Source organism: Temnothorax longispinosus, chromosome 2 (assembly GCF_030848805.1).
Source record: "Temnothorax longispinosus isolate EJ_2023e chromosome 2, Tlon_JGU_v1, whole genome shotgun sequence".
NCBI classification, from domain to species: Eukaryota; Metazoa; Arthropoda; class Insecta; order Hymenoptera; family Formicidae; genus Temnothorax; species Temnothorax longispinosus.
Window position 1 is genome coordinate 1,535,165 of NC_092359.1, and position 25,066 is coordinate 1,560,230.

Genomic DNA, 25,066 nt, shown 5'->3' on the forward strand with positions numbered 1-25,066 from the left:
TACAAATGTCATTATAATACATCATTATAAAATTGTTTAATATACATGACACTTTTATCATAACACAAGATATATCTCTCATATTTCTTGAATAATAAAGCTATATATAGTACAACGATAATTTTTGAAAAGCAAATTGTTTTATCTTTACGTTTCTTTCCTATTTTGCTAAGTTCCGCGAAACTTCGACAAGAAAATGTCCTGTGTTGAAAAAAAATGTTGCTTTTGGTAACATTTTAAATAGTTAATTGAATGTCGAGCATAGTTTCGTAAAGCAACTTTCTTGATCTTTATTAATATTCGAAGTTAGATCGAAATATCTTCTTAATCTTTAATCTTTAAATTTCTTTCTACATCACGCACGAAAATGTTTTATAGTACTGCGAAACTACGAGAAATGTGAGAATGTAACGTTCTGTAACAAACGTAATTTATTTCATCTTTGAAACATATTTCACGAGGCGATTAATACAAACACAGATGTTTTTTCACAAGATGCTAAAGAATATTCATTTAAAAAAATCTGTCCCATTTATGCTTATTGGAGCCAAACGTATCAATAGCGATAAATCAGGGACTCGGAATATAGACAATTTATTAGCGGATGTTTCATAATATTAACGAAACTATATATTTTCAGTTTCGCGATAATAATTAAAATATCAAAACAATTATGCATAATCTTTATATACCTATGATTGCCGTTATATATTCCTTAAATTGATTAATATTCCATTTTTAAACATTTTTCATATTTTATAATTAATTACGAAAACAAACTACGTTACAACTCGAGATGTTGATAAGAAAAGAAAGAACTCAGTTCGAAACCCTTTTCGCATTTTTACGAAAACATGTAAAATCGAATAAGGGTTAAATCATTATGATATATAACAGATATCTGTTTAGGACCAATGTATAGAGGGACTGGTGAGATCGTCAAGTTTATTGAATAGATTCCAAGGAAGCCAATAAATAGGTTTATTAAAGATAAAAATGTGTAAAGAAAAAAAAAGAAAATAAAGCCATCTAAAATAAAGATTACAAACTATAGTGAGAATTGTTTTTAGTCATTATAGAAACGTAACAGACGTTTTGATCATCGAGCACACTGCGCGGTTAAAACAAAAGAGAGAAAACAGAAAGGAACTTTCGGGCGCCGCGCTGATTTAATATCTAGCCGGTTAGTCGTTAGATGATCAAATCTGATGCAACTCGGCGCGCGGCGCCTAACCGCTCAGGAGGAGCATCGTATTTCTCGTATTGTGCTCGAGGCAAGTACGAATACCGAGGTCTCGGGCCTCGCCAAGGAGGTCTGATAAATTCGCGCGCAGCGTGCCTCCCGTCGCGTCGCGTCGCACCGCGCCTCGCCGCGTGAAAACGCATTCCCCTCCTACGGACGCGCCGAAGAGGCGTGGTTTATACCGCAGCGGTGTGTATAAAGAGACAAACCTCCCCGAACCGATTAGCAAAGTTCCCCAAAACACACGTAACACCAGACTTTTCCATGCCAACCGAGTCGTAGCGTTAGCGATCGGAAGATCGAGGGAATCGAATACGAGGCGCGAAAACGACAACAAAGCGGCACTTTCTGGAGATATCGAGACATCGGATAGAAAAAGGCGATAAGAAAAACAAAACAGAGAAGATAAATCGAGATCCTTGAACCTGATCTTGAGCGACACATCACCAGGGATATCCCCGCTGTCTAAACGCGGCGGCGAGAGACGCACGCTCATCACAAGGCAGCGGTGAACGACGGTGTAAAAAGGACAACTGTGATCGTGAGAGAGGGAGAGAAGGAAATTCGATTTCTTGCGAAAAGGAATTTCCTCACGTGGCAGGGACTCCTTCTCCCAGTATAGCTTCTCCAAGAAATTTGACGGGAGCAACAGGAGCTAGGCCGATAACGGCCGATAACTGTACACTATATCGCGACACCGGAGCCGGCGTAGTGGTGCGGTAGAGGTGGTGAATCAACGAGAGACGGGTACTACGGGTAGCGGCCCGCAAAACGGTCTCATTTAGGCTCCAATCGTTCTCTGCGTCACGTCGTCGTTACTCGAGGGTGCGTAACACAGCGCGCAACCGGCGCAACGTTCCCGACCGACGCACCAGCGCAACGCTCGCACGTACGCACGTACGCACGCACGCACGCATCCACCCATCCGTCAACCAGACGGAACCACCCACCTGACCTCGAACGACCACCCACACACGCAAACGGAGGGCTGACCGTATAGACGTGACACGGTATCGAATCGCAATCGATCGAAGGCGCGCGGGGAGAAAACGCGTTTCGGTCGCACAGCTGCTGTCGACGAACGACGACGACGTTCTGTCACTTGGCGCCGGAGGCCCCGGAGAGTCCTGCTCGCGGTGATCACAACAGAGCCACGTGTGATCAGCTGCGACGTACGCGCGCGCAAACGAAGAATACGCACACACGCATGTAATACACCTGCGTGCGTAATCACCCACGCACGCGTCCGCCGGCCGATCAAGCCGCACTGCCGCGCGCACTGCACGCGCCGGTCGCGCATCGACGAGAGAGGAGTCGCGCGACCTAGCTGACGGCCACCGGCGTCTCATCGGCGCCGGCCGCGAGGGGCAGTCCAGTCGGAGCAACCAGGAATAATTCTACTTGGCGAGATAAGCGACCGATAAACCCACACGACTACGACCAACTGAGGCTCACGCCAATATCAAGCCAAATTGCAGCAGCAGCGGCGACAACAACGACAACGACGACGAGGACGACGACGACACTCAGCAGCTGGCCGTACGAGACACACGAGCCGCGCGGGTCGCCGGCACTCGCCCGCGAGAGAGTGTGAAAAGCCGCACAGCCGCGCTCGGCAATCTCTCCCCTTCCCCCCTACCGACGACAGTACCTACGCGACGACAGGATGCCCGGCTTCCAAAGGAGGCAGATGATGCAGCCATGGCCCCTATGCTTGCCGCCCTTCGCGAAAACGAAGGTAAGACCCCGCGCGCGCGGTAAATCCACCGGGTGACGGAGGCCGCGCGCTCCTGCGGCACGCGGCACCCGGTCCGTTTCATCTAGGTTTCTCTCCGCGGCCAAGCCGCGTCCGGTTTCCACGGCAGGAACCGGGGGCAGGCCGCCAGTTTCCGCGGCCCGCGCCCGCCGTCCTTCTCTCCGGCGCACTCGACGGTCACCCTCGTTCGCCTCATGCACTCGCTCGATCGCTCACTCGTTCGCTCTCTCTCTTTCTCTCTCCCGTTCGCTATCTCCTTCTGCGCCTACCTCTTCCCCACCCTTAAGCCAGTGGAAATTTCCATTGCACCGGCGGCAGGCGTCTGCCGCCTGTACGACAGCTTTTTTTCTCGGCTTTCCGGCCTCGACTCTCTTTTCCCGACCTGTCTTTTCCTTCTTTCCCTCTGTATCACCCTCTCTCTCTATCTCTTTCTCTTGCCCCCCTTTCTCTTCTCAGGTCGTGTCATTGTCTGATGACTTCAATTAGGTTTTCGTACTGTCTTTGCTTTTGCACCGTCTAAATCGCGGATGACGAACCGTTGGGCCGCAACAATGACATCTTTTCTCGGCTCAAGGAATGTAGGAATGATTTATAAAAAAAAGGGTGAAAAATTGATTGCGATGAGCTTCACGCGTTAGTCAATCGTACTATTCGGAACTAGATACCGCGAATCTCTTCGTCGTACTTCTATACAGTAATTTTATGCGCCTTCTTCGCTTTCCGCCAAGAGAAAGGTCTAAAATTCTGCCGTCTCATATCTCGATCGCGGTATCGAACATTTACCGCGATTAATTTATCACATTTATTCCAACAATTCTCGCACATTCTCGAGCCTGCTGATCTCTCTTGTCTCTTGCGTCGTTCTTATCGTCTCGTGTCTGCAATTCCCGACTGCGGCTTCGAAGGATCTATATTTAACGCGCGGAAATCGCATGTTAGCTCGGAAAGTCACGGCCTATAACGATCCCCCTCTCGATCGCGAAATCGCGTTACGTTACATTACGTGCTTTCGCAATGAAAGAAACGGCGAGATTTTAGGTATCGTTCGATACGATCTCAAAACAGCACGGGCTCGTCTGCAAAAAATGCACATTATCTATTGCCGTTCCGTCTCGTTGCAAAACGCCGGAGAAATGCGCGGACAGGTGTAGAGATTGGAAGTATGGGATCTAGTTTCATCGTATCCGATTTTTTGAAGCTACAACTGTTGAAGGAGCGCGCAACTTGCTTCGCTCGAGCGAATTCATCCTCGTGGCGCTTCGTGGAGATCTTTGGCTCACCGAGACCATACCGGTTTCGGTCCCCGGAGGGAAAGGCCTCGCACGAGACAGCCGAAGTCACGCTCGCGCGAAACCTCGCCGTTGGTTTCGGCCGAGACCCAGCCATTCCGAGTTCTCGAGTTCCGGTTATTTCGTGGCCCGCGACGATTTTCACTGGTCGCCGGATAACCGGCGTTCATATGCAGCTCTGTACGCCCCGGCGAAAATATCGATCGCTGTGCGCGCGCATCCGGCGCATAAGGTCGCGGACGTAACCATAATGAATTGTTCAGCCAAGAGAAACTAGCGAGACTAGCGTGAGCCGCGTCGTATTTCGGCCGAGACACGAGGAGACGCGACGAATTTATTATGCGTGAACGACCGTGCAAACAAAAGCGAGTCGATTCATAAAATTAAAATAAATTAATCGTTACGCGTGCGGCTGGCTGGCGCGCGCTATCGATACTGCGTCGTTCGGAACGATGAAATCTAGAGAAGATCGCCGCGCACGCCGACCGATTATCGCTGTGAACTTTTTCAGGATATTTGTACAGGGTGTGGTGTGCTGGCGCACTGCGCGGGGAGTTACGTAACGGAGTTACGGACGAGGAATTTTCCGAAAGCAATCGGGTCGACGTGCGAGTACTTGATTTTATCGAAGATAAGAAAATAGTGCGAAAGCGCCGCTTCTGCTCGCTTCTCTTCTAGAAGTAGGACGGAATCACAATAAATGTGTTTTTTTTTATTAGCGATCTATTTTTCGGAAATCAAATCGAGTATTTCATGTCGTTATCTCATGTCAACCACATTTAAATTCGGACATCCTGTACGGGCGGTTTAAAAATAGATGCGATAAAATCTTTTGCGTCAACGTGAGTCGTCGCATTTCACCAAGAAAGATAACGCGGGCCTTGCTAAATTAAATTGCGATTTATTTTCGAGGAATGTTCTAATGAAATAATTAAGTTAAATCGAATCTAATCAAATCTATTGATCGAACTGATCAATGGGCTTTACGTAAATAAAATTATCTATTGGCTATTTAGATAAATAAATTTAATCTTATTTGATGAGTGTGATTGCGTGTATTGAAATTGATATACATTCGATTATACGTTTGATTTTTGATTAAATAATCCCTTTTTGCATTTCAATCGATCTATTGCCAAATAATTTCTTAATTAATTTTTTGGTTAAAGGAAAAATTATTAGTAAGTCAAGTAATTAGAAACTTAAATAAAAATTTGTTATTAATATAGTGACAATAGTATAATAATATAATAATTGTAATTGCTTTTGAAGAAATTCATCGATAGTATGTAAAATCAAAGTAATTGTTTTATATATATGCATAAATGTACATTATATGTATGTATGTATGTATATATATATATGTAATTTACTTTTTTAATTGTATGTATGATTTTATACTTTTACATTACTTTCATAATTAAAATGGTAAAGTTCAAAACATTGTTTTTTTATTTCGTGCTGTAAATAATAATTGCCCAGATCTGTTCTTGTTGTAGCGGCACCAACATTGATATTCCGCAGAACAATCATCATTCATCAGAAAGATCTCGAACTCTCTGTTGGGATTGAATAATCTATCGTTGTTGTTCATAGATCACCTGGATGGCTCAGTGCTTATCTACCTCAGGATCAGGATATCGAACGAAAAATATCGATACCTGACTTATCGGAAGAACGTATTCATAGTGCGCTTGTGTCGGAAAAGAAGTATCGATAAAATAAACGTAAGAAAACAAGAACAAATCAAGAAATATTTTCAAAAGCCACATTCTTGAAGTTTTCCATTTCTTACGTAATGCTTTTGACATTTGTATCTATCTAACGATAATAAGTAAAAATGTAATACATTTTGTGTAATTTAATTTCTTACGTTTTATTTAACTGACAACGAATGGAATACAATAATATTCCTGAATTAGCATCAAGAAATTTTATTTATTTATTCACAAATTGTTTTTTATGAACGTAAAAATGAGTTTAAAAATTAAAAAATATTAAAAATTATGTTACTCACTATATTCATATCTTATGAATTTCCATTAATTGAATTTAAAAATCAATGTAACAGTATTCAATAGCAATGTATTGAAAGTATTGTTTTCCTGAATAGAAAATATATTGTCTAATAAAAGTATCGATACTCTTTCCGAGTCTCTTTCATTTCTTTCATCTCATACACATTTGTAATGTTGATAGAAAGCATCAATAAAACCATTTGATGAAAATCCGACTTTTATCATTAACTCTCGAAACTGCTCGGATCCCGCTCCCGCGTTTTCACGTTGCGCGATGTGCAAATCGACAGACAGAGCCAGGTATAGAGCGTTATCGTCTTTCAAACATGTTGTATCTAATTCCCGCATATATTATGCTATCGACCGATACTCCGGCTCTCAAGGTAGTCAAGAATTAAGATAGCGTTAAAGCACAGGCAAATTTAAATTCGCGATTGCTTCGCGATCTACCGTAACTACGCGTCAATACGTCTGAAATATCAAGGACGACCGGAAAACCTGCAGATATTCCGTCGTAAATAATAAAATGTATATAGATAGATATATGGTGTCGCATACAGATATATTCGTCCACTTGAAAAACAGAAAAAAGAATTATTCGAGTCGAGTGTCATCGAAAGTCCGATGCACTCTTTACAGGCCAATTCAGGATTGAAGGATCGAGTGAATGCAGGAAGTATGATGTTCATACATTATTTTGGAGAATAAACCTATTGAGATGTCTTCGAGATTTTAATTATCTAAAACTATCCTTTGCTCAAAATGGAAACGAATGATAAACGATCGACGAATTCTTTTCAATGGAGATTTCAGGTAGCAGATCACAATTTGTCGTAATTATATTTATTTTACATTCAGCCGTAGATATTTAAATAATTACACCTGAAATTGGTGTAATCCTTTTTCTTTCACAAATTAACTTTATTTCGAATTAACGTGCATTCTTTTTCATTTGAATAATTGAAATTAAATATGGGTAAAAAAGAAATGCGATAATTATTTAATATGCTAGATTTGCTGCATAATAAATCTTCATGAATTCGTTGCTGCTAGGTACTGAAAGCATCGCGCAACAAGACTCGATACGTAATTAGACATTCGACTTAATTAGGCATTGCTTCAAAACAACAATCGATAGCCAGTCGATAAAATTCGATGGATGCATTACCGACTTGGCGTTACAACAAGCATGTTCGATATCGTGTCTACTTTTTCCTGTCGATTTATCAGTACGAATCGAGCGTGTTAAACGTTGTACTCGAATGTAAGGCGGGTTGCTGCTCTGCGCACAAAAGGGGCTAACCCTGATATATCAATACTATTAGTAAGGGAATAACACGAATAATGAAATACTGCTCGATAAAATCGGAACGTAAATTAGTACTTCCAGGACAAGATCGCCATTCGATACATACGCATAAATTAAAATTATAACTTACATGAGGACACATTGGGGGTATTGAAAAATTAACATAACTTATTGCGACACTGTAATTTTCTGCAATGATAGAAATAGCAATAATATCACTGAGGAACAATGATGATAATGAGGATCCATTTAACAATCAGAAAGATTTAGATGTCGAGCTTGAAATTTCCAAACGAACAATTCATTGCCTTTTCTTCTCTGAATGTTCCGGAGTATTCGGGAGGTAAGCAAACTTCGTTTATCTGCGAGGCTAAATATACAAATGTATAAGAAAAGTCTGTAATAACACGGCAGTCACAAGCTAATTATATTTGAAAATCAAATGGAAGGGAGAGAGAGAATGAGAGAAAAACAATCCCTGGAACGATACCTCATATTGTCAAATCCATCGACCTGCATTCTAATGCACTTTCATTCCGCGATGTAGAGAATATATTGCACGTAAAAAAAGCATCTTACGTCTGCAGATGTTTTGGCATTTAAGACACGCAACATGAATACAGAATTTTCCACGCGACATTTTCTTTCACGTCTTCTACTCCCGATGTTTGAAAATACACTCGTTTAGGTTGCCTTACACGCGGGACACTCTCGGCGGCACAGATGAATCGCACTACGATTTCACGTGCGCCACAACTTTACGTGCACTTCTATGTATTCGCAAACAGGAAATAATAATAGGATTTGCACGTCTCCCGACAACATGCGCCATAAATCATGAGCGACTACCGAGATACCGCGATGCACTATCGTCACTATCATGCTACTAATTCTTCTCACTCCGCCATTCCCGCCTTGTGTGAAATAATATATTTCGATCAAGACGACGTGAGAAATGCAGTCGACTTATCTTCACGTTAATTGTCTCATGGACGCAGCGCTAAAATGCATCAGCAACAACCCACGCAAGTGTCCACGCCGCCGGTACGTCCACTATTGCTCTAAAATATCCAAAAACACCCTTTTCAAACCCATAGAGAGTGACGAGCTCACTGCGAAAGGGCAAGGGAAGCCACTCGTAGTCACACGCGTCGCGCGAACGAGGAGATTTCTAATTTATATGACAGAAATAAACTGCGGATTCCGATGTTTACTGTGAGCGACTGTCAGTACTGAAAATCTATAGTATACGTGACGTAAAATATAGAAAAATAGAGATTTTCAGTACTGACAGTGAATATTGGAATGCAGCTAAAGATAGACAATCGATACTATTTGATAGAATAAGTATCTTAAGACTTGTTTAACATCCAAGTCAATTAGTTAAATGCTGTTTCAGTCCAGTATTAATGTCAATTGGAGTGCATTTCGATATAAATGCAGATGATGACGAAGGAATTCACGACAAACGAAAATAAAAGATCTCGTCCGCGCGGCGCGTTGAATGTCTCTGATTCTTATTGCTCGCTGCATTCGTTTTCCTTCTATGTACTTTCTTCAACGAACTATTTTAAGAGAACATTGCCGGATCGAAACATCTTTTATTTGCCAGTGTTACTTAACTATAAGTCGCGCCAACGAGAGAAGCATAAAAACGATGAAGATGAATTACGAGCTTCGCGCGAAATCGAGAATCGATACTGCCACAATAAGAAAATTTAAATATATATGTTTTGATTAACTTTATATGTATTTTTGCAAATTGTTTCATACAAAAGTTTCAATTTCAAAAAATTGTTCAATATTAATTTCTGATCAATCTTGGATTCTCGATCCAGAAATGATAAAATATAACCAATTAGTAAATTATTATCTAACTTTTAATGATTTTAAGATGAGAAAACGTGATAAAATAACTTTATAATTATTATTATATGTACTTCGAAAAGTATTGTTCTACCATACAGATATTGTTATCATAATCAACATGTTATTACCATAATTATATATTCTGATCGACTCTAATATTGTTGGATACGATATGAAATAGTGTTGCAAAAGCGTCACACCGACATTGGTAGCGCAAAGAGAAATGCACATTCTTACACCGCGAACAAAATGACGAAGCATCCACTCGGACCAAAACGTATCACTTTGGCAGACGTTCATAAGATACAGAAATAGCATCGCTTATACGAAAGACTTCATGTTGGGAAGCACTAAAAATATTTCGCGTGGGCTGTGCGACTGATTTAGAAGAAATCAGCGATCTCATTCCGAGAGCTATATCGGCCAAAGCCTTGCGTAACGTAATTGAAGACTCGCATTCAAGGTTACCCGGAAAATTTTTTGCCGTTATCGTCCAGAAATCGTTGACTTGAGGGAGAACATCCAAGACGAACATTCGAATAACGCAACCTTCAAAGGGCGTCTACAGAGAAAGTTTCAAAGATGGGATTGCCCTTTAGATTCTTTAATAACATTATTCTTACATTTGTGTTGAATGATTTTCCATCAACTGCATCAAATGGCACGTTAATATATATAACATCGATAAGACAAATCCTTTTAATTTTAATTATTTCGATGGAGCCATTTTTTGTTATACTGCATTAATTTAATTTAAAACCTTTAATTAGCAATCACGTATGGAAGTTGAATGAAAACTGAGTGTGATAAATGCATGTTCATGTACAAGGCGTTTTAAAAGAAGCGAGAATTACGAGACACTCGTAAAGCATCTTATAGTAAAAAGAAAGAAAAAAATTCATAGTCTATATGACTAATGCACTTCGGCGGATAATTAATTCTTTGCAAAATAGAAATCAATTAACCAAAGACGCCATAGACGAAGTTTGCAACATGTATTATCGAACACTCGATATATAATCGATCAAATATAGCGAAATTGAGTTATGCATGTTGTTGCTGTTCCCGATGTTTCAAATCCAAGTAGAATATAGCAAATATTGATTTCTGTAATCACTTGATGCTGAATTATATACGAACTGCGTATGAGGGCTATGACGTAACAACATATACTTCACTTTGCGAAACGTTCCCTCTAGTTTGTAAAGCTGATTAGCGTTTGATCGCGTGACGAAGATTACATGATATAGTTATGTAGTCGGAACGAAACATATTTTTTCTGATTGGTCGGCAGAAGAGGGGATTTGTTAAGAATCAAATGCGAGGGTACGCGCTATACAAAGTGCAAGTATTATCTAACTTTTTTGTCCGTAAAAATGTTGACATATCATCGTTTGACATAAATTTCTTTTATCTTATATCTTTTATTTTCATATCTTTTGTGTGCTTTTCATTTTATTTTTAAAAAACTATTGGAGAGAACAACTGAGATAAGATAATCGATGTAAAATGATTACATTTAATTAACCTACATTCAATATTATAAGTTCGCGTCTTATAATCTTCCCCTAAGTTTTTATTTCCCAAGAGTACGATAGCAAATCCAAATAAAATGACACTCTCCTCGAGTGATATGTAAATATCAACAAATCATAGCCCTTGTTTATTAACGTTTTTCCAGAAAAAAAACGGAGATTCTTTGGACTCGTCTTTAGAAAAAATAAAATCACGATAGCATTACACAAAGTCTTTTGCAAAATTTATTAAATCTGGAAATATAAATAAATAAAATTTATAAGCATTTATAAACATTTTGGCATATGCAAATGTTTAATTGATCAATATTTAATTAATAACGTTAAATAATTTCGTAATGATGCTTTGATTTTAATACAGACAAAGGAAAAATTCGTTTATTTAATTCTCTTTAAGCAAAACGCAAATTTATAAAAGACATAACATTTTTTAAGAAATATCAATTAGTTCAAAGGCCTGTATTACGTTTGGTGAAATCACAATTACGTGAAGAAATCTTAGTTAATATTTGACACGGAAGCGGTTCACGATGGAATTATCCCTTGGTCAACAGTCGTCAAAGTCGAGTGACCGTGCCGTAGTAAATTTAATCGATCGACCATATCGGAAATTGCGCGCGAATGCATGGGACATTGAAACATATCCTCGGAAAAGTCACATATCGCTCATTTGCTGCAACAATGATATAACTAAAAAATCGCCTTTTTTGAATTATTCATATAGGGAAAAGGTGGTTATATGTACTATTTACAGTTAAATCGACAATGCTTAATCTTCACGAACTCACCCGAGGGAACAGTTGTGCTAAGGGAACAGTGTGCTATTGTCATTTAGTAAATTACTTATGTAGGTTGCAATACTGTCTTATCTCAGTCTTATCATAGTTGTCATTTTGTCGTTGTAGTGAGAACACCGTAAAACTTGCAAAAAGAGTGACATGTCAATACGATATTTTAAAATTCTCACAGAAAGTTATAATAATTCAAAACTTTAAATCGTGTCTGCTGAAAAATCACAATTTTTATGTTATGTTATTGTTACAGCAAATGAGTGATATATATTATTACTGTCCTTAGTAAACTACTTTCGTCTTTGAAAGACAGATCGAATGTTGTTAATCATGTATAAAGTCCAAGATCGTTTTTCCATTTCTTTTTGATTAACGAGATTCCTCGCAATTTTTCCGCAGCTAATAAATGTAACGATTAGATCTTAGTATAGGGAGATTTAATTTCACAGAATTTACTTCGGGATCAAGTCTTATTAATTTGTAATTTTGTTTCTCAAATATGGCCAGCAAATTCTTTCGTACGCGATTTTATAACTTATGTGGATAATTCTTCAATACGTTAGCATCTTATTTCACAGTATAAAATGCATCAAATTGTTTATTTTCTCTCGTTATGTTCTTCATTAGTAATTCATTATATTTATTCTTAAGCTTATTATTTAGAAATGTCTATGTTAACTGTGAATATAGTGGATATGGATATGTTTATTAGATAACAAAGTATGATTGTGTTTGATTGCCATCTAAGATTTATCGTAGAATTTAATAGATTTAATAACATTCGGTTATCTAATATTTTTCTTAGTAAACTAAATTGTTCATATAATTCATTATTGCTGTTATGATACTAATAACCTTCAAACCAAAAAATGAGAAATCCGAATAAGAGTAGAAGTTTTAATATATTTATTTTCATGCTTTATAATAACAAAAGTCCTATAAAACAAGAACGATCTAATAGTCAATTGAATTATATAGAGAACCCTGATTCCGCGCCGAAGGTCAGGAACACTTCATTAAACTTGATATAGTGTTCTAACGTAATAACTGATTACGCAACCTAGATTCCAGATTTATGGTATAGTTTTGGAATTCTATTTAAGATAATTATCTTTTCTTAACGAAAAAAACATCATCATATGGATCACTAGAAGAGTAATGTTTTAATTTAAATCATATTTTAGATTAAAATTTTAACGCTAAAAACATCTCTCACTAAAAAAATAACAATTTGGGACTGCGATAGTTTTGTATCAGGGACTCTATGTATTCGTCGCGAGATTGTATCGATTCTTTAAAAAATATTATGAAGAATGTGGTATCGCAAATTATCGATCCTACGTAATTACAGGCGACATGTGACCCGCACACAATTTTCCGCAAATCGATAAGAGAACGTAGAATTTCTTTGTGTACAAGCGCACACCAGAATCGAACTCCAAAGAATAAGTTGACATAAATTTACGTCAAACGCCCGGTTTTCTTCCGAGACGTCATAGTTCATATCGTATATATGTGTGAACTTTACCTCGCATGTAAGAGGCACGTGATGACCGCGGGATAAACAGATGATTTTTCGACACAATAGTTATGATGCCAATGTAATGTGAAACATCATATCACACGTCCACACAAAGGACGATCCATGTTTTGTTGGATGGGCTAGCCTGTGACAACTTTTATATTTCGTACGACGCAATGTTCCACTTTAACGTTCAGCCTTCAAGAAGAACGCCGTAAAATTTAATAACGCCTTCTTTTCAATCAAAGGGCATAAATCAGGTGTCTACTTAACAATATCGCACCAATGCGATCTATTCTCAGTGTCACATCGCCGATATAGAACATCCTAAAGCGATATCTTATTAGAAATTACATATTGAAATTCCGATGAAAGATAAGAAAGACCTGTGATTATAATCGACTTGTGAGTGAACGTACTCCTTTACTCTTAACACGAATACAATTATAAATGTAGAAATAACAAAAAGGAGATTGCAAAAAAAACATGGCAAAAAATTGATTTTTATATCATAATCAAGTATTTATATTTTTAAGATGCATATAGACCGTGCAGAGAATACCTGCAATGTAATTTTTTGCGTGTGATTTCTTTAAAAATATATTAAACTTATTTCATAAATGATTTTAATTGACGTAAGTATTTTCATGAATTAAGGATCCATCAAATACAGTATTATATTGCCATATCGGATGAAAAATCGATAATTAAATTTTATTGACAATTTACGAAAGTAATAAAAAATTCGATTTATATTTAATTGAGAAATCATGAAATCTGAAATTTAAAATGACTCTGCTCAAATAATATTATCATCCAGAATCGGAATTACTGTACCTCTCAAATCTCAAAAACCTTAACGCCTGTCTTCTCATCAGAATTGCTTAAATGCTAGATTCAAATTGCCTTCACAAATATGACTTGGCTACTGTTGGATATTAAAAATTCATGTAGTTACTTCGCCATTGTTTACTTTTATCTGAATTGAAGGTGATTTTCGTATAAACATATCATTGAAAAGAGACAAGAATATAAAAACGAAAGATAAATAAGATAGAACATGTCAAAAATATTGAATTAATTCATTTATACTCATTTTCGGGGTCGACAGTTCTCGACAGGATCCCCGACTGTTTGTTACAGCAAAGTTCTAGTTATTCCGGAAATGTGGTAATTACGAGATTTTGGCTATAGAATCGAATTGGACAATCTTTTTATCACGTAACGCTTTGCGTCAACACGAAATAAAGAAACATTCGCGAAAGCTACGCACTCGTTGTTAGTAGTGGAGTTCATGGGTTATCAGTCAGGGGTAAAAATGTCATCTAATCTCCGACCGGGCAACATCATTGCTCGGTTCTCTGCCGCTGGCTTTTCATCATTGGTTCGTTCAATAATCACACTTTTTTCTTCTTTTCATTCTCGTTCTCGCTCGCTCTGTTTGCCTGTCCAGACGTTATTCGCCCTCTACTTTTTTTCTCCCCTTGTATGATTCAATTCCCTCTCTACTAGCGTATTTTCACCGCGATTCTTGATAAAGCGATTCTTCAAAACAGTATAAATAGTCCAGCTTTGATGTTTCATCCCTTTGAGTGAACTGCTAAGCGAATAAACGAACGGTCGTTCTTCGGCGATTGGTAACGCGATTTTGTTCGTTTTATTTGCTCTTCGCATCTTTCTGACAATTTTCAATTATCTTTTTATCATTATACATCCGGTGATTTCTTCTTAGTGTACGGTTCATCCGTGGATACGTTCTATCGTTCACGCGGATTTCACGTCTGTTAACATCTTCTCGTAAAAGTAATCCATGATTTTAAAAATTTTCAAAAGTGATTTCTGTGTTAAATAAGTAAATGTGTCGTGAAAAACGAAACTTCTCAGAAGCACGAAAAGAACTCTTTTTCATCGAGCTGAAACGGGCGATTATTCTAATCTTTTTTTATTATTTTTAAAATTATGCACAATGTTCTGAATTTATGGTTCTGAATTTATTAATGTAATCTGTTTACCACGCGTAGAACTTTATCGCGAAGAGTAGCAGTAGAGGTCTGGTAATGTCCAGTTCCTCTTTTGCGGTTATCTCCGGTTTCAACTTGTATATACACTTTTATCCATTCTTATAAAAGATTTCTAAAATATCTTATGTGTTAAGATTTAGAAAATAAATAGGAAAGTCTTGCATTTTGCGATCAATAACGACTCTGTCGCTAAAATTGTTTTTTCGCAATACAACAAAAACGGTGGTAAATTTTATATCCTGCCTAAAGTTCTATTGCTGCACTTTCGTTTGAGAAAAATTCTGTCCACGTATATTAATATTTTCTTTCGTTTGAACGATCACTTTGATATATAGTATCCATCCATCTCGTCGCGATTTTAAAAATGTAGAATTCATCCGATATATCGTTAAAACGATTTATAATTCTGCATTTCAGGAGCGCAGCGTTTTGGCAAAATACCCGAGGGTATCCCCGGTCATCGGCTCTTCGCCGACCAGTTCTGGGTCCAACCTAGACTGTTCGTCGAACGCCACCCTCGTGACGAACACCAGTCCCTTCAACAGCCAGACCGCCCTCATCACCGAGAAGAAGTACTTCTCCGGCAACACTGGCAAAAAATCCAACCGTTACTATGCCGAAAACTTGAGGAACAATCATCAGAAGGCCCTAACCAAGTCGCGGATCTACGATCCGCTCAACAAAGACCAAGACGTCGATTACAAGCAGCTAGATCCACTACTACCGAGCGAGGAAAGTCTAAGTATCCTCATGGATCCCGAGGACGTGAAATTGCCGAAGGACCCGCAGGAACCCACCCGACTGCCGTCCTCGCAATTCCAGAAGGAACCTAAGCCGTCCTGGCTGCGGTTTGCCGCTCAGGTGAGTTTCCGTAAATTTTTTTCACGGATATATATATGGGATTTACCTTTAAATTTTTCGAGCAATTTAACATCATTTATATTTAAAAATGTGCAAAAAGAGATATTTCCCTTTATTACTAAATTAATAAAAATAAAGTTAAGGAATAGCGGCTAAATCAGATGATATGGCACTACTTATTCTGAAAATGCTATAAGTTCCGTTTTGAAATATGAATTTTAATCGGCAAGGCAGAACATTATCAACATTGTCAATTGAACAACTTCATTGATAAAAAATTGTGAATTATTTCATTTTTAAAACGATTATTATCAATAGTTATCTCACAAGTAATATTTACAAATATTTATGAAGAAACTTCGCACGTGTTTCTTGCGCATAATATCAACGTTGCCTATATGCAGACGAGCATATTTTTTACAAATACTTATTTCACAAGTCGTCTAGTGTGGTTAGAATGCGGTTAAGTTGCAGATAGAATACAATACATCAAATTATCGTGGATTACGTTTACTGACTGAGAATTTTTTTCCTTCTTTATTGTTGAGAGTCGCGCTCTCGAGAATAAACTGCTAGATTTAAGGACGCGGCCTACAGTAGTATGACCACACGTGCGGTCCGTCAGAAGCCACATCGATGCGTTACCCTTCATTCACGCGAATTTTGTAATGTTATAGGATGGCATCTATAGAAATTATAGTATTCTTCGTATGAAAAGCATAATTGTAATAAATTAAAAATGATAAACTCACACATCTCTATGAAAGTTACTTCTCTGTATAAAAATTATTTCATCATCTATATATACTTTCTCTTTATATATCTGTTTTTGTTTATATTGAATTTTTATATTCGTAAACGTAAACAAAAGCATTTTTTCAAAAATGTTTGTATAAAGCCGAAATAATTCCTGTTGTAGTAAAACTAGTAAAATATGGATACGCGAATTAAAACGTTTTTGCATTAAACATTTTGCTCTATTGTAATATATGCGTACAAGTTAATCAATTCGCGCTGTCTGTTACGTGATCGAAATGATCGACAATTGTACGAGAACAAGAGAAGACAAACGGAGAGCAGACGCAACCCTGAAACATATATTGCAGCCTTGAATAACGCTAACATTACACTTTCCTTGCGATAGTCATTGACATTCATGGACGATGGCATCATGGGCGTCACCAGAATTTCTCAGTTGTTATTTTCGTATTATGCGAAACACAAATTTATTTCCATTTACGTGAACTATACACGTTATTAAAAATAGATGAAACAAGATTCATATATAAAAGAAAGATGCAAAATTAAACGTTGTAATAACGATTCTTTAGTTATAATCGGATCTCGAGGCATCCATTAAAAGAGTAATCTTTTTAATAATTAGAGCTCTTGTTAAATTAATTTCAATTATTCAGCTTATCGTCGGTAATTTTACGCGAAAAATAGACTTAAAGTATACAAGCTTTGCAACTTTTTATGTCCTTAAATCATTTGTGCTCGAAATTTTATTTGTATTTTTGCATGTATTAGTATTTATTTATTTACATATTTATATTATATTTATGTATCTGTATAACTTATTCAATATTCACAAGCAAAAAACTATAGGGGTATTCAAATAAGTTAAAGTTTAACGGTTTGACAGGTTATGTCGGGTTAAAGTCGAGTAAAAAGTTAATTAATTAACTTTGGGCGCGCTACTTTTTAAGGTTATGCAAAATACATAAGTGACTCATTAACCTATCACATTAATCTTTGGGTTAAAAGTGTAAAAATTAACTTTTTACCCGACTTTAACCCGACATAACCTGTCAAACCGTTAAACTCTAACTTATTTGAATACCCCTTATGTGAAAAAAGATTAAATTTAGCTTGATGAAACAGTATTCTATGCCATAAAGCATGAAGCAATGAATATTTATCAAGCAAGAAATCAACCTTCATTACACGAACAATCGTATTATAGATACAGATGTTAAAAGCAGATGTGACTATAACCATTATATATTTATCAAGCTCTTTTATTAATTTAATGACTTATGATCAATGCATATCAGCATTAATTAATAATCAAACCGAAATGACGTAACATATTTAAATCCATACGTCAAACGAGTTATGACAAGTTATATAAGAATAAAAATAATTTCTTGTATATAATATATAGACAAACGAAAATGATATTTAAGTAAAATCAGATAATGGAAAATTTCATTAAACATTCTATTCCTAGATTTCAATTTTTAGAGTTTGCGCGAACACGCGCTAAAATTTACGCATTGAACGAAATAATTGTTACATACAGCGCGTTATTAGTGCAAAAAGTTATAGCTGAAGAATTTGGATAAAAATCATGCGCTTAATGAAGAACTTCTTGCATATATCGATTATAGATTCAAGAAAGACGTTTCAACAATTAAATGAAATACTGACGCAATGTCTAATTACTTTTTCTTTGCCAGCAAATTCACTGTGAAGTTGATAAGATAGTAAGAACCATATAACAGAAATAACGGAAATAGAAAAACAACGAGTAACTCAGTTGATATGATATTGATTAATCAGTTGATAGCATGCCGATAGAATAAGTAACGTTAAAATATTGCATTAAACAATGAGTTGTTTGAATGAATAATAAAATACTTAACTCTTTATTGATACAGTATACATGCATGCTGCTTTATCAATACAGTAAACATAATGTATCAATAAAGAATATACGCATATATAAAATATAGAGAATATAGTACGTTATGTGCATAAAAGATTCTATTGATTTTCTAAATAGTTATTTTATACTGCTTTTCGTCAAATATTCTAAATCATTAAATAATAGGACAATAAATATCTTGGTATTCTTGTAATCTACCGATATTTATGACTCGCAATACCAGCCGCAAAATCAAATAACGTGCAAAATGAACAATCGAATGAGCTATAGAAAGTTAATTTTTTAACGTTGGCGGCTAATGTTATACTGTTACAAAACAAGAGAACTGCTTTAGGAAACGTTATGGTTTTCACGTTGAACATACGAGTTATACCCCCATCGAGTTTCAAAAGTGCTTCAGAAAATACAGTTACGTAAAGGCATAATACGTTCATCCCCCCCCGCTCGGAATTAGAATCATGAGTCGCTTCGAAAGTGCAAAACGAAGACGCCTTTTCAAATTGACTGTGATCATCCGACATGCTCCGGCTCCGGGGAGTAGTGATCTACGAGGTTCTCAACTACGTGACTTACGAGGGGAAGGGATGGCCGGCCCCCAGCATCGCTCTCTATATAAGTTCACCCGGCGCGTTCCACAAGTGTCAATAGCTTGTATTATACTGTGACATCGAAAACTTCCATTCGCGTCAGTGCGCGATCGATACTCAGTTCGTTGATCGTCGATTAAGCCAGATCAATATCGGAATCCGATCGGAAATATCGATCTCTATAACAGATAGTCCCCGCGCGCAAGAGTGAGTTTTCTCATCTTCCATCCCGATCTCGAGTCGGGATCCTCGAAGGGTCAAAGTTCGGTTATCCGATTTTTTCTTTCTGCAACGCGTTTATCGAGACTACTTTACAACTCTGATACGAGAACGCGGAGTTTCCAAGACTTTCGGAATCGACCTGCTATCGGATAGATTTCTGATCCGAATAAATCCGCTTATTGTCAGTTTATCCTATCGCGGGTGTTCGGAATAATCCGATTTTTCGCTCCGATTCCGGTTTCCATCGTGAAACGCGACGATGATCGTCGCGTTGTAATTGGAGAACATTGCTGGTTATCTCTCTCGAACGTTAAACTGGTCCCGAAATCACCTTCGTCGAAAAATCGCGTTCATAATCGAGATTACGAGATAGTATCACAATAGATTCGATCTATCCGTGATCATGAAGATTCTTCTGCGAGCGGACACTTATGTAGACATCGAGCTGCCGGTAAATTCGCCGGTAGCAAAATGCACGATCACTCAGGTAAAAAGCTAATTTAGACCGAAATTTTTCGTTTGTCTTTATTTTTACTTCTCTGGATATTTCTTAAATTTCTTTAGAGGGCAAGAAGAGATATTTCGCACAAAATGTCCCGTAGATAACTGAATAGACAGTGAGAGAGAGATTTCTCGTGTAAAAATAAGTACAAAATACATAATAATATTCTGCATAATTTTCAAGAATAATCTTGAATTCTCGGACTATAAAAATTGACAAATGTTATATGTAATATTAAAATTTGTTCATGTAACTTTACAGACCTATTCATTATTAATAGCGTTTTAGTTTAAAAAATTTTTTGAAACTAAATTATAACAATCTTGAATACATTGTCATGGTTCTAGAACTTGTAGCGATAATATTTTTACTCTGCAATTGTTATTTAAAAACTACAATATTATAATAAAAACGCACGTTTCTTTTATATTGAAAATTACTTTTCTCGAGAACTGTGCTACTGTACAGTCAAACAAATTTAATTAATATTTTTTTTTTCAAGAATTATAATTATTTATTTGCTGGTTGCACTGCAATTTTTACTGGTCATCCTTAAGATTCCATATACTACAAATAATCCTAAATAAAGATCCATACGTTAATATACATATAAAAATTGCGAAAATAACAGGATATTTTCCATGCGAATGTCGCAATCGTTTTCGACATAATTTCTATGACGCAAATCGTGACAATTGATCAAATATCAATTAAATTATTGCATTGATCTCTCTTTGGTTTCTCAATAGAGTCTATATAAACATGTACAAATTGCATGTACAAAGAAAATATATACTTGATATATATATAGTCTATATATTAAAAAAGCGCACGTGAATCTTCACAATTTTGATTAGCGATTATGTGATTGTTTTTTCTTTACATGAAAGATTTATGACTATAATATATTTATTCTGTCATCTGTTGACAATCTGCCTTACCGATTGAATTTATTCCGATTATATTTAGTAATTCCCCTGTAATTTAAAGAGGTTTCTCATCTTACTAAGTACGCCTAAAGAGTCAAAGCTCACGTTCAGGCTTTCATACATTTTTCATGCTGTTTATAATTCATTTACAGATATTGGCTGCATTATCGGTATCGTTAGGCTCGATGCAGGTCGGCTATGCGTCTTCCTACACATCGCCAGCGCTGGTATCCATGCGCGATAACACCACGGCGGGATTCGAAGTCACCAAACAGATGGTAAGTCCAGCAATTGATATTTTTTAAATAATCCGAACCGTCCTTAACTCCTGTCCGAACGTGTTGAGAATTTATCGTACAGAAAGACAAATCACGCATCTTATCGGGCACATACTTTGTATTTCATGTATCTAGAATTTTATGTAAAATTCGCCAAGTTTGCGAAAGCTACGTAAGAAAACGATCTCCGACAAACGTTTTCATAAAAGTGTTCAGAATAAAATCGCAATCTCTCCGAACGCTCGACCGTGAAGTGAATACGAAGGATCCGATTTTGTCGGAAGTAGACGATTGTGGGAATCGGACACGCTCCTTGAACATCTACCGCCAATTATACACATTATTCGTTTAGCGTAATACCTACATATTCGTATAACTCGTATTTTCTGCAAACTTGATATTTATTTGTATTCTGATCAGTAGCTATGTTCTCTATCTACGTGAACGTTTTATTTATTAAAAAAATTATTTTACCATCTTATATCTTATTGTTTGAAGCTACTAGAGAATGCCAAACAAGTATTCGTGACATCATTTTCGTTTATGTCTAGATCGCAAACAGATATTACGATAGCACGCGTTTCTACGCCCGTTTAAAGACATTACATTAAATTAAATTAAATTAAATTCACGATGTCAAGGAAAAATCCGACGGAATTGTTTACGAGCGACACGTTGTGGATCAATGTGAAGTGGAAGTCGAAGCTAAGCGCCGATGACGAACGACGTAACGCGCGTCACTTGTAAATTATCGCGATGCTACGCGTGCGTATAAAAAGGTACGACCTTCGTTATTCGAAGGGTCAATGGATAATTAAAAGGTTTAACCTCAAGTGCGTCATTGGTGCCTGGTCAGGGGCACGATGACCTGATTGCGATCGTATTGGCGAAGGAGCCGTCGTGCCTCAGTGGCCACGAACGCGATTGGCCATTTTGCCGGACACGCCAGCTCTGTCGTAAGGCCTCAACATCATGACAATGTCGGAAATTGATTCCAGATATGCAAGCGAGTGTGCTGAATAAGACGCTTCCGCAAAAGCGAGCGTTCGAGCCTCCGACGAGCCGCGATGTAGAACATATATGTATCTCAGGAAACTTAGCGTTAATATATTTCAGAGCAAAAGGGAACAAAATTATTACGTGTTCAATATCTTTTTGTTTTTTAATATGCTAAAATATAATAAAATAAAATCGTTTATATAATGTATATTATATTATATTTGAAAATGATCATTTTTTCATCATACAAAACTATATGCTTTTGCATTCAAATTATCCTGAGCGAAATGCTTTTATTAATGCATTCTCTATGCGATAATATTTTACGATATACTCCGAAAGATATTATATAAGATTTGACTTTAATCCTCAATACAGAATATACTTTTGTCTCTGCCGATAGAGACAGGATAGAATAGCTGCTGATTATGCAAAAATATTTTCGTAACGCTCCTAAAATATTTTTCTAAATGTTTTGTTTTTTATTAAACTAAATAAATAATGCAAGTATATAAGATATTCTAATAATTAATTAGGTTTGAGAAAATAATGTTTCGTTAAAAGCCATCGTACTAAGAACACTGCCAGCTATCTATTACACCGATTATTTTCTAACAGCAATTATTGCAGTAATTATTTTGCGCTTAGTGACTCGATCAATCGTGACAAAGATTTCGTAACCCGTTTTTGCGCTGCGGTAACTTAATTAAAACGCACGACCACGAATGAGCAACGAAAATGATCGATGGTCGCCCTTCGCAATTGTTTTCCTTGACATTTTTGCGGCTTCCCGACCTTATTTGTATTCGAAGGACCTGTGATGAGTAAAACTACGTCAGTATTGCTTCAGTATAGGACTTGCTATTCGAACGATGAATTTAAAACAATCGAGAGGTCTGAGATGTCGATACGCGCTGCATAATATACAATCGACCTACATTTTTTTCAATCCTATCCCGAGTCGCTTCTGTACATAACCGTAGCAATTTTAATAGTTACCGAGTATACAGAATATTTTAAATCCCCCCAAAATTTTATTTATATTAAAAGTTTAAGGCGTTATATAATATATTCGGGCCGATATTTATTAAACTTCTGCATCGCTTATATATACATACATATATGTGTAGAATGTTGTGTAGTTAATTTCAAATAAACTAATCTTTAATAGATATTTAATTTGATATTCTGTTGATTAATTAATTAATTAATTGACAATTAGAGACTTGCAGTAAGCACCTATCAAAATCTTTCTAAAAATTCGTTTGGAGCTTTTAGATTATATATGATTATATTCTAAATTTTATGTTACAGAGCATGTGGATTGGGTCACTTATGCCACTGAGTGCGCTTGTCGGTGGCATTGCTGGAGGGCCGCTCATCGAATATATAGGAAGGAAAAAGACGATACTTTCCACAGCGCTTCCATTTATTGGAGGTAAGTTTATCGAAGCATGCGCAGCGCAAGAAAAATTGTACGTAATAAGATATAATGTATTGAGATATATATGCAAGATATAATGAACGAACTATCGTAACAAGTAACGTTATATAAGCTCTGTCACATCTTCCATCAAATTATTTAAATTGGTTATAGTTTCCCTTATATTCCGAATTCTTGCATTGCACATAAGTAGTAGACCATGTTATACGATGACGTGATATTTATTACAGCGTGGGTCTTAATTGCGATGGCTGAGAATGTCCCGATGGTATTGGCTGGGCGCGCGATAAGCGGCTTCGCTGTAGGTATTGCATCTTTAGCGTTGCCTGTGTATTTGGGCGAAACGATACAGGCAGAAGTGCGTGGTACTCTTGGTTTAATGCCGACCGCTTTTGGTAACACCGGTAAGTAAAACGCAAGTTTTATATAGTTATAGTTTAATTCTATCGTCGATTTAAATGTACGTTCCTAAAACTTCTTTATAATGCCTGAATTTGATATCTATTTTCTCAGAATTGAAAGCTTTACAATTTATTTACACGCGTTTATTTTTTAAAATGTTATCAATAAATATCAATATAGATAAATATTAAATATGCTATTTGTTTCTCATTTGTCTGATAAAGAAATTAATATGATATTTAAATATTCAACTTGTTGAACATTTAAATATAAGAACATATATTCTATACTTATTCTTATATATTTTATACTTTATTCTTTATAAATTATGTCTCACAAACTCATAAAAGTTTTATATTCGATGCGCAGGAATATTACTGTGCTTCATAGCAGGCATGTATCTGGATTGGAGAAATCTGGCGCTAGTAGGAGCGATTTTACCGCTACCATTCTTGATTTTGATGTTCGTAATTCCGGAGACGCCAAGATGGTATATCTCTAAGGGGAAAACAAAGATGTCCCGCAAGTCTCTTCAATGGCTGCGCGGTAAAGATGCAGATATAACGGACGAATTGTCTCTGATCGAGAAAATGCATCAGGAATACCTCGATAGCGAGAAAAACGGTTCTCAAAGCACGATCTCGGAGTTGTTGAAGAGTAAGCACCTCAATCCTCTCCTCATTTCTTTGGGGTTGATGTTGTTCCAACAAATGTCCGGTATCAACGCGGTGATATTCTATACAGTGCAGATCTTCCAGGTACGTACATCAACTTTCTCTATTGATTCGCGAGTTCAAAATTCAATAATGTTTAAACAT

The 25,066-nt window shown here is 36.8% G+C and overlaps 2 protein-coding genes across 5 annotated transcripts in view; one reads left to right on the forward strand and one right to left on the reverse strand.

The window, feature by feature from the left end:
• The window catches only part of LOC139808472 (RING-box protein 2-like), a 46,151-nt gene that overhangs the window by 15,468 nt on the left and 5,617 nt on the right, over window positions 1-25,066 (reverse strand). The window lies entirely within an intron of this gene.
• Window positions 1-25,066, forward strand: part of LOC139808466 (facilitated trehalose transporter Tret1) — a 33,091-nt gene that overhangs the window by 4,524 nt on the left and 3,501 nt on the right. The window contains exons 1-7 of one of the 4 annotated variants that reach the window (XM_071770493.1): window positions 1,271-2,981; window positions 8,614-8,659; window positions 15,771-16,214; window positions 21,278-21,403; window positions 23,717-23,840; window positions 24,077-24,250; window positions 24,618-25,006. In XM_071770493.1, coding sequence (XP_071626594.1) covers window positions 8,621-8,659; window positions 15,771-16,214; window positions 21,278-21,403; window positions 23,717-23,840; window positions 24,077-24,250; window positions 24,618-25,006 — 1,296 coding nt within the window. In that variant the 5' untranslated portion in view covers window positions 1,271-2,981; window positions 8,614-8,620. Of the gene's footprint in view, window positions 1-1,270; window positions 2,982-8,613; window positions 8,660-15,770; window positions 16,215-19,524; window positions 20,182-21,277; window positions 21,404-23,716; window positions 23,841-24,076; window positions 24,251-24,617; window positions 25,007-25,066 lie in introns of those variants that run through there. The other 3 variants (XM_071770492.1, XM_071770494.1, XM_071770495.1) reach the window with 3 other exon arrangements.